Here is an 11,626-nt window from a genome sequence, read left to right on the forward strand (position 1 = left end):
CTCTACTGACCCACCTGCTGCTCCCCTCAGCAGTATGTTTCAGTACATCTGCCTGTTCTTTGATGAATCCTTTAATCCTCTCACTGTCCCTGCACCTCTGGCCTGTACCCCAGTTCTGTGTGCATAAATAAATAAATCTTTAAAAAAAACCCATCTGTTAAAAAAAAAAAATTCAGTACCTACCTGAGATCACTCAGCCTAAAAAGGTTAAGGATACATACCAAGCCAGATTCAAAGTCTGCTCTTTTTTATTTTTTTTAAAGATTTATTTATTTATACATACAAGAATTGGGGTATAAGCCAGAGGTGCAGGAGTTGAGAAGATTCATCAGTGACAGAGCAGGGAGCAGAACAGGCAGACTGACTGGAATACACTGCTGAGGAGAGCAGCAGGCAGGACAGGAGAAGTCTGCCATACCATGTGGGTCAGCTCCTTGGCCAGGGATTGAACTCATGCTACAGAGGCTGCGGGTAGCTTCATAGTGCTGTGCTTTAACCCACTGAGCCACCAGGAAGGGCCCCAAAATCTGCTCTTAATCACCATGCTGCACTGGCTTCAAATTTCCACTGTCCTGTTATGCTTGGCTTTTCCCATGTTTTATTTCCTGGGTTCCAACAGTAAAAATTTCTTGTAGGTTAGTACAATGAAGTTCTTGGTTACCTTCTCCATGGTTGTCCAGGCCTGACGTAATGGAGTTGTAAAACAGTTAGGGAGTGGTCCACCTTCCCTGCAGATATTGGATTCAATTTCTAAACGTACAACATCATCAAATCCAAGAGGATGTGTGGCTTGGAGGGAGAAGTACCTATCACATAAAGATAGCCAAGGTAAAACCAAATTCCACAGCAAGTATAAGCAACTTCTGGCACTTACACCAGAGAATTTTCTATGACATCAGTTGATTGAGTCTGTAGATTTAAAACTACAGGGTTAGGTGACAGAAATCCTGCTGCAACATTTCTTCCCATGGCCCCAAAGATATCAGAGTCATTTTGCTACCTTCCTGTCTGCCTTCTATCCTTAGTTCTTGGTTAAGATTTTCGAGGATCAAGCTACAACGGAGGCAAAGAAACCAATGAATCACACATGTTTAACAGATACCCATTCTTTATTCAGGATTTAATAGACAGAGTAGATTTTTAACAGGGCAAAATGTGGTAAACTCATCCCTACAAAGAAAGCAAAAGAGACCTCTCCACAGGATGCAATGAGAACATACAATTACAAGATATACATAACATACATGTAGAAATTCAAAGCATTTAAATAGAACAGGACTTGCCAATAATTGGGTATAGAAAGGAAAAGGAATAATCACTGATAAACCACAGATTTCTAATTGCATGATATTATGCTACTAGTGTTTTTGGTAAGATGATTGTAAGTGGATACAAAAAAGGAAGAGTGGCATTGGTGGTTTAGTGGTGAGCATAGCTGCCTTCCAAAAAAGGAAGAAAAAAATGTACATTCTCTTTCAAGTATACTAGTAGTTCTTTACTCCCATCTATGATACAAACACAGAAAGGTTCACGACCCATTATAATTTATCTACAAAACAAAACAAACAGGAACTGGTAAACTTAAATCTGGCACCATGAACTCTGCAAAATGACAGTGGTAGTGGGACAACAGAGTTCCCAGGGGCCTCCCTGATGGCGGAAAGGGTTAAAAGTGCAGCATTATGAAGTGATCCCCAGCCAGGCAGTAGGCCCACATGGGTGTATTTCATATGATCTGCCTGTTCTGCTCCACACTGTCTCTAGTGAATCCTCTCATACACCCTTTACCTCTGGCCTGTACCCCAGTTCTTATATGCATAAATAAATAAATCTTTTAAAAAAAAAAAAGTTCCAATGTAAAAGTGTGATCCAGTGGGAAAGGAGATCTCTGATCTGTGCTGTTACTGAGTTCCAGCCAGGACCTTATTAGTAATTACTTCGTTCCAGAAAAAGATAACTTTTCTTACTTTTGTTATCAGTGTCTTCTAAACAAAAAGTGAGTCTACCATCTTACAATAAATAAGATGATAAATATGCCTCCATGACTTGAATTCTAGAGTACCCTAGACCAAGTTTCTTTTTATTACTTAAAGACTTTAGTTATGCATACAAGAACTGGGGTACAGGTCAGAGGTACAGGGGGTGAGAGTATTCACCAGAAATAGAATCGGGAATAGAACAGGCAGACTAACTGAAACACACTGCTCAGGGGAGTGGGGTTGGGGTGGGGGACAAGACAGATCTGCTGTGCCATGTGGGTTAGTCCCTGGCTAGGGATCCAACTCATGCTGCAGTGGCTGTGGATAACTTTACAGTACTATGTTTTAACCTGTTGTACCACTGGGAAAGGCCAAATTTCTAAAAGTAAACTCATCCTATTTCAATATCCATACAACATTACTCCTTATATATTATTTTCCACAATTATACTAAAATAGTGGACAAACCTTAAGAACTGCATTCCAGTCCCAGTTTGCCTGCCACTAACTGGAGAAAGTCACTATCTCTCTGGGACTTAGTGTTCTTATCTCCAAAAGTAAACATCAGATTAAATACCTAATCATCTGGATTATCTTCTAAAAAAGATTTCCTGGGTCACACCTCAACCCTGCTGAATCAGTCTCTTATTTAACAAGTTTCCAGGTGAATCAGTCTCTTATTTAACAAGTTTCCAGGTGATTCTTATGCAGACAGCCTAGTTGAAACTTCAGACTAATGTTTAGTATCTCTGACCTAGTTGCCTTAACTTTCTTTCAAGTATCAATGGGTTTTGCCCATCCCTTGGCACTTGCTATGGCTACAAATAAAATTTTCTTTACAGAAGATTAGTTTAATATTAAAGAAAACGCCAGATGCTATAGAACTGGTGATAACCTTATCACTTAACTGACCACATATTTAACTGACCACATATTTTCAATTCTGTTCAATGGAAGTTTTTGTCACCTTTTCTTTTTCAGTGAAGACTAATGAAAACTTACTGTTCCTTGAGTATTATGGCTCAGCAGATGTGCACCAGACATTTTTTATACATTCAAACCTATTCAAAACTCCTTTACAATGTATTTCAATTAGTTTCACTTTCCTCTCATGTCTCCTACCCTCCCTCTCAACTACCCAAACTCAAGTTTCTCCAAAGTGCCACACTGCTCCTTGCTTCTATGACTTTGCTTGTGCCAATGCCTTTCCCTAGATTGCTCTGCAAAATTCAATTCTTTTTCAGGGCCCAATCTATGAAACCTTCCTTGAACTCCATGACTAACATCCTACTTGCCATACTGAAAAGCAGTTTTTATGCTGCTCCCTGTGAATTCCTTGACAGCAGAGACAGACTTTATTACTCTTTATTTCCCAAGTACTTATTAAATGCTCAGTAAATATTTGCTGAATATTGAAGACAATTCTGGTAAAACTCACTTGTCATATAAAATCATGGCATCATTCTGGGCTTCCTGTCCATCATATTGGCCCTTTTTGGCAGCAAGCTGAGACTGGAAGTTATCTGCTGCCAACCAGAACTGTAAGATATTTACTGCATCTTCTTTTTCCATGTACTAGGAAGGAAAAATACAAAAGAGGAAAATAAGACTATGAACAGTTGTGCTTGCTATCTCTAATATGTAAGTTCCAACTATTAAGATTCAAGAAAAAAGATCGACTTGCTCAGTTAATGACAGTCAGCAATTTAGTCATTTTAAGACTGAAATATTTTAAAATATTCCTTTAGGGAAAACAAAGAATAAAAACAACCACACCATAGCTGATACAAACTTTAGTGAACTGGAATAAAAACTGCAGTAAAGACACCTTAGGTATTCCTTGCTGGTAAACATACAAAGAGTAAACTAGCCAGACAGACCAATTCTCTAATATCTGATCATTTCCATCATTCCATGCAGTCATATTAATCTGAACAAAACAGACAAGCTTATCGCAAAGAGAGGGAATGAAAAAACATATTAACTCAACAGCTGTATGTTTATGAAGAAATAGAATGCGAGTCCATATCCAAATTACTGCTTTGTGAGGCTGACTTCTCTTTATCTCTACTTAATAGTGATATGTTTTGCAAAGAAAGAATTTCATTTGCTGAAATCTAACAAATAACGATTATACTAAATTATTTGCCTCAAAGAAATCAATATACTCCTTGCTTGTTGCAAATACTTCAATGAGTAATCCTATCAAGTTACTAAAGTAAAAGTAATGTGATAGAAAAAAGCAAGCACTACTTTTCTTTCTTCTGAAGTCATCTGCAAATATTAATACACAAGCAGTAAATTCTATTTTAAAAATCTTCAAATTAAAACATGCATTCTCCTATAATAGAAATTTATTAGATTTTTCAAGATTACTGTTATTTTACAATGAATTTTCTTTTTTTTAAATTCTGACTAAACTGCCTTAAAGTTCTCTTATTGTTAGATACAGTTGTTAAAACAGTAATAAAATTATTTAAACCCAACTTATCTTTTTTGGAAATAACATCTCTTCTGTTATTTTCCACAGAATGTCCCAACCTTTATACTTTAAAGGCTGGAATGCTCTAGAGTGTGAAAGGAAATGCAGACTTTACCTCAGAGAAATAAAAGAGGGCTGACTCACAGAAGAGAATGTCAGCCAGGTAAACAGTTCCACTGGTCAGCACTTCAATCTGGTATTTACAGAAATGGTGACTTCGCAGAAACTCACTAAAGTGCCTGCACATGGACAAAAAAACAAAAATTTGAGGGGATGACCATGGAAAGAGTTTAACTGGGAAAAAAATATGTTCTTTCTGTATGGTGCTTAGAGTAACTTAAAAACTAGGTCAAAGTTAAGACACCTTTTTCATAGTGTAGGTCCTAATTCCTCTCCCTGTAAGTAATCTCTCCCACCTCTTAATGACTTTGAAGCTCTCTTCTGATAATTTAACACATGATACCTCATATTATAGTAACCAAAGAACATGGTTTATTTTTCATATTAGGTTGCAACTTCCTTCAAGCAGGTACTATATCTAATTGTGCTTTGCACAGAGTACCTTTTCCGTAAATGTTAAATAAAAGAAAACATAAGATTTATTTAAGAGCATGCAGCAATTAATCTAAAAAACTAAATCAACATGATTTAATAAAATATGATCCATTCAGCCTAAAACAGCACTAACAAATTACAAAATCTATTTGAAGACATGCATTGTTTAAATAAATAAAACAATTCTATTATTCGCACTACAGCCATAATCATCCTCAAAAGACTTTAGAATTAAAAATAAATTCTTTTAACTCAGGAGACACTAACATTAAAAATGAAGACTTGTTTTACTTTTAATAGTTTATATAACTTACATTTACTAGAAACCACTAATTAAGATAGTCCTAGAGTCTGCTATGATATGACCCAAAATAATTAAATATCCAGACATTTTGTTTTTATTGAAGCCTATTCTTCACACTGAGCCAAACTCCCAAGAATGCAAAATATGAAAGTATGAAAATAACTTACTCTTGTTCCATTGCACTAAAGACTATAGACTGTGCCAAAACAAAACAGTTGGGATCTACCTGTCCGTCCTCTCCACAAATCTTTGCTGGAAAAGAAAAGGGCAAAATAATTAAAATCCAAACTGTATACATTTGTGAATCAAAGCAGAAGATTAGGTCATGTACATTATAAGATAAGTAGGGAAGGTCTTTCTAAGCATGTATGTAAAAGCAAAAACCAAAAGATATAACAACATTGAATTTCTACACATTAAAACAATCTCAAAACAAATACACAGGCAAACAGGTATGGGGGCGTGACAGTAGGAGGAATCTGCAGCATGTATGACAATTTAGGTATGACAAATGATTGGTTTATATACGTCAAAAGCACCTACAAATTAGTAAGAATACCCCAAAAGGACATGAAATGACAAGTCAAGTACCAATTAATACAAAATAGGCACTATGAGAAAATAATGCATGCTTATTAGTAACCAAACACACACAGTTAATGTTAAGAATAAGGAGGCACCCCCACCTTTGTCTCCTAAACTGACACAAAAATGCTGTAACAATCCATGTTTAACTGCTAATACATAGGATGGATGCTTGAGTAAGGGCCTGGGAAAACTGACACTTGTATAAGTGGGGGTATAAATTGGCATATCTTTTCTCCATAGAGTAATTTGGCAGAATTCTAGCATAAGCTTTAAAATGAACCTATCCTTTCAATCAGAAACTCTACGGCTGTAACCTAAAAAAAATCACGGATTTATGAAAAGATTTGCCTGTAAAGGTTTATCAAAATGTTATCTGTATACACTCAAAATATACTAAATTATTAATTACCTCCACAAAATTTATCAAGTCAACAAGGTGTTTAGCTAGCTATTAAAAGTGGCTGGAATAAACTATATAACCATCGCTGGTTTCACTTTAAGTTCATGACCTCAGCAGGACCTTAATGAAACCCAAGGATGGTACTTCGGTTTCCTGGTCCACTTACTGTTGCACTCTCACAGACAATACATGGTGTTATTTCTTTTCTCCTTAAATATCTGTAACATCTCCTATTCTTTTTGCTGATACTTCGCTTCCTACTTCACTAAGAAAACAGATACAATGAGAAAATTATTATCATTGTCTCTCACCAAATCCACCAACCAAATCACCTTTTCTTTGTTCTATTAATCTAGTCTCTACTCACATATTCTACATTCTCATCATACAGATGAACTGTCTTCATTCTATCAGAGCAATCCTTTTATTTGAGCACTGGATCCCCTTTTACCTCCTTAAGATTCTTTTTATAGCATTTTCCCCTTTCTTTCATCAACTTTTCTTTCACTACTAACATCTTATTCTCACCAGCTATTAAGACTTTGCATACTTACACGTAACTACTTACATGTTACCACTTATATGCTTGTAACAAAATAAAATGTCCTTTTGACTTAACAACACCTTTTAGCTCATTTTTAGAGCAAAACACCTAAGAATTGTTCATATTTGCTGTCTCCACTCCTAGTCTCGCCTAAGATTTTAGCTGCTTACTGGGTTGCCAAATTCATTCCATTCCTAGTATTCACCTTACTTATAGCATCACTGAACACATTTGAGGATTACCTTCTTCCCCAAAATATTTTTCACACTTGGTTTCCAGGGGAGAAAAAAACTATTTTTTTTATATACAATTGATGTTAAGAGGGCCTACATTACTAGCTATTACTTTATTGGTTCTTAATCTATAGAACTTCATGTTAGGCCTGTCCCAGAGTCAATCTTTAGACCTTATCTTCCATCATTACACTCACTCCCTTGTAATAAGAGTCTCATGAGTCTAAGCCCATCTACACCAATGGCTTGCAAACATGTCTCCAACATGGTCCTCCTATCTTGAGCTATTAATGTTAACGGATCAACTACCTAATTGACATTCAACATTTAGATGTCTAAAACCAAATGCTAGATTTTCCCTCCAATATATTCTTCATCTTATAAATGGCAACTCTACTCTCCCAGATATTCAGTTTTTTAAAAGTCGAACCCATGTTTGATCTCCCTTTCTCTCTCCTAGCATTCATTTCCAAACCATCAGTTAATTCTATCAACTGTACCTCCAAAATATATTTTCTTAGGGGCCCTCCCTGGTGCACAATGGATTAAAGCACAGTACTATGAAGCTAGCCACAGTCAATGCAGCACTAGTTCAATCCCCTGCCTGAGATGATCCACAAGGCATGCCAGACCTCACAAGGCATGCCAGACCTCTCCTGTGTCCCCCACTACTTCCCTCAGCAGTGTATTTCAGTTAAATCTGTCTGTTGTTCCCCACATTGTCTTTGGTGAATCCTTTCACCCACCCACTGCAGCCCCCCCCCCACACCTCTGGCCTGTACTCCAATTCTTACATGCATAAATAAATCTCTTTAAAAATTTTTGGGGGGCCCTCTCTGGTGGCACAATGGATTAGGACACAGCACTACAGCTGGCTGCAGCTGCTCCAGTGCAAGTTCTATCCCCTCCCCTGGAGATGATCCACATGGCACAGCAGACCTCTCCTGTCTTGCTTGCTGCTCCCCTCAGCAGTGTACTGCTACTCATCTGCCTACTCTGCTCCCCACTCTGTCTCTGGTGAATCCTCTCACTGCCTGTGCACTTCTGGCCTGTACCCCAGTTCTGTATGGATAAATAAATAAATCTTTAAAGAAATTCTTTTAAAAATTTTTAATTCTACCATTTCAATGATTTGTGAAAGCAGGGGAAACATAATTTTTGAACATTCTGTTAATAGAGAACAACACCAAAACCAAGGATAGCATTCAGAACCAAACTAGGCAGATAATATACACAATAATATTGAAAGTAGAGGCTACTTCAAATGATAAGCTGAAATACAGCTTATCAAAATATGCTAACTGAAATAAAAGACAGGAAAGGGCTCAAAAACTGAAGTTCAGAAAGGGAAAGTGCCTTACCTAAGACACATAGGTAATCTGTATTTTAAAATGCGTAATAATGGACATTGGATGAAAACTTTCTCAGATTACATGACTACTATTGGTAAAAATTATGAATGTGATCCTTCAGAAGACTTTTCCCCTCATGGGATTATATCATTAATTCAGTAAAGTTTATGAAAAGGGTAATTAGAACTGCAGTGGCGCTTCATTTTAAAATGTTTTATTTAACTTATAACTCCTTCCTTTTCTCCCCTGCCTCAGAAAATGTGGTATAAATAGACTTTGTAAGTATAAATAGACTTACAAAGATTGACTAGTCAACCAATTTATCAAATAGTAAATTCTAATCAGTTAGGACACTGTAAATTGTATTAGGAAAAGAGGGTCTAGGGAAGTCTGAAAGTTGGTACCTACAATTTGTAGTATCAAATTTCCACATAAAAATAAAGGTATCACACAAGACAATAAAAATCTCATGCCAACATTTACAACAAAACTAGGTGAAATGTCAAAATATAAGTGCTAGTATAAACCACCAACAACCATTAGATAAAGAGGTGTTATACAAATCCATGTAGGAGATAGAAATGTAAAACAATGTATACAGCATCTGACAAACCCCAAAATAAACAATAGCTGTTTACTGAAAAGTAATGGTAGGCAAATTTAAGAATGAATATAAAATACCTATGGTAAGGACTAAAACACTCTCACACAGGAAAGAGTCTTCTACAAGTGGGATAACATGTTTTATTTCATAAATCACAATTAACTAAAATTTTGCAATTAAAAAAAAAATTGGGCCCTCCCTGGCGCTGCGGATTAGGACACAGCACTGAAGGCGAGCCATGGTTGCTTCAGTGCCAGTTCGATCTCGGCCCGGGAAGCAATCCACATGGCCCAGCAACCTCCTGCTGCCCTCAGCAGTGTACTTCCCCGATCTACCTGTTCTGCTCCCCACTCTGTCTCTGGTGAAGCTTCTCACTGTCCCTGCACCTCTGGCCTGTTCCCCAGTTCTGTATGCAGAAATAAATAAATCTTAAAAAAAAATGAAATGAAGTTTGTTTTCCCTTACTAATGTGAAACACTTTGATTTTTCCATTCTAATCTTATTTTTGGCAAGGGAGTGAGGACATGACAGGATGCTGATCCCAAAACATAGTTGAAAAAAACCCCACCACAGTTTAACTAAAACCATATTAGTTAAGGTGTGCAGGTCTCGTTTCAAATCTTTATACTGCCATGTCTGAATTGTTACCTTTGGCAGACTACTTACCTTCTCTGTGTTTCAGTTTCCTCATTTATATTGCAAGATTCTTTAGGAAAGATGAAATTAGTTTATACACGGAAATTAAAATTTTGGCTGCAACATAGTAAGTGCTCAGTAAATGTGTGCTATCTTGTTCTTGGTCAAAGTCTAAGAATTTGAGTCCAATATAAGAAAGTCTTTGAGTTACAATCAGATATAATTAAAAAAAAAAAACAACACCCTGAAAACAAACTAGGAAGGGATATGTTGAATTCCATTTTTTAAATTCCATTTTCATTAAAAAAAAAAAAAAAAACTCTCAACAAATAACCAAAAGAAGTAATTTTTTTAAATTATAGCTTCAAGCATTGCCTACCTATAATGTCATTTCTCATTGCTTCTGTAATTGGTATTGGTTTAGCAGCATCTGGAGATATATATTTGGTAAAGGTATTCACTGCATCTTGTTCTATACCTGCAAGAAAACAAGGGGACAACTTCAAAAATCAAAAAGCAACTTGCATAAATAATGGATTATAATCACAAAGAGCAGGACTTTGTTTGCTGTGTACCCAAATACACATCCGATACATGTTTATTTTTGTATAATAAAACATATTATGCATAAGAATACATGCATAATATATAACTTTAGTCATTCTTTCATGTATTCATCCATTCATTCTACAGCAAATATCCATCATAATGTTGCTTTTTCATTATCTTCTGTAACAGAGAAGTTTTATGTCAATTACCCCTTCCACATCCCTAAGTGAACCTATTATTTAACAGCAACTTATGAACATTCTCTTTCTATGTCTCTTCTCCAAAGTCTCACTTTGAAGTTACATAGCAATATAAAAGTTAGAACTCAAAAACTGCCTATAAATCCACATTTAAAATATTAAATTATTTCATATTCATGAGAACATTCATCTCATTTTCAACAACCTTTAACATAGTTAATACAATGAAATGTCAAACTTTTTAATCTCAGAACTTTTTAATGAGTATGCTAAAGAGCTTCTGTTTATATGAGTTATAGCTAGAGATAAGTAAAAGAAAGAGTACTGACTGAGTTAAAAGCTAATACTATTAAACCACTAGAAGTTAACATAAACAATACTTTTAGTGAAAACTATTATCCAAGGAAAAGACACCTCTCATTTCATCACACACTAAAAAGAGATGTATACAGTTTAGATTTAATAAAATTATCTACTGCTCCACAGACATCTTTAAGTAAAAGTGCCATTTAGTTTTACTGGGAGTATTTGGCAGTGAAGAAAATATAATGACTAGAAGTAACTAGAAGTATTTTGTGGTCTGATGCCAGAAGATTTTCCCACATTGCTTTGCATCATCATTATAAATGTCAACACAGTAAAAAGACAAATCTTAGAATCATCACAAAAGTAGTTTTGGCTACATGGAGTCCTTCAAAAAGTAGGGGAACTTCCCCTTCCCCTCAAAGGAGTGCAAACTGTATTTTGAGAATTCCTGGATCAGCAGACTATTATCCCTGTTTTATAGAAAAATTAAAATGATCTATTTGTGTTAAGAAAGTACCAGATGGAAGAGGAAAGACCAGGGAAAAGTAAATGCATAGTTTTTAAGCAAATGAAATTGTTTATCAGCTTAAAATAGAGCACTGTAATTATAAGATCTTTTACTTAAGATTAATGGTAACCACAAAGAAAATACTTACATAAAAGAAACTAAAACATGTCACTAGAGAAAAATGACAAAACACACAGGAAGAGAGCAAGACAGGAAAAGGACAAAAGACACCAAGAAAAGAAGATGGTAAAGGCCTATATAATATTTATTACTTTAAATGTAAATGAAATAAATTTTCCGAAGGCAGAGTAAATAGATTTAAAAATCATAAGCAAGATGCCATTATGACTCACCTGAACTATAAGGACACACATGCTAAGTACAGG

At 35.7% G+C, this 11,626-nt stretch overlaps 1 protein-coding gene across 1 annotated transcript in view; it reads right to left on the minus strand.

Moving 5' to 3' along the window:
• The window catches only part of AKAP10 (A kinase (PRKA) anchor protein 10), a 48,113-nt gene that overhangs the window by 16,031 nt on the left and 20,456 nt on the right, over positions 1-11,626 (minus strand). Inside the window, exons 5-9 of the mRNA XM_004684567.2 lie at positions 10,057-10,155; positions 5,488-5,572; positions 4,577-4,700; positions 3,418-3,554; positions 662-806 (exon numbers count right to left, since the gene is read on the minus strand). Of these exons, the coding sequence (XP_004684624.1) occupies positions 662-806; positions 3,418-3,554; positions 4,577-4,700; positions 5,488-5,572; positions 10,057-10,155 (590 nt within the window). The remainder of the gene's footprint in view (positions 1-661; positions 807-3,417; positions 3,555-4,576; positions 4,701-5,487; positions 5,573-10,056; positions 10,156-11,626) is intronic.

This window comes from Condylura cristata, unplaced genomic scaffold, assembly GCF_000260355.1.
Source record: "Condylura cristata isolate star-nosed mole 26May11 unplaced genomic scaffold, ConCri1.0 scaffold00017, whole genome shotgun sequence".
NCBI classification, from domain to species: domain Eukaryota; kingdom Metazoa; phylum Chordata; class Mammalia; order Eulipotyphla; family Talpidae; genus Condylura; species Condylura cristata.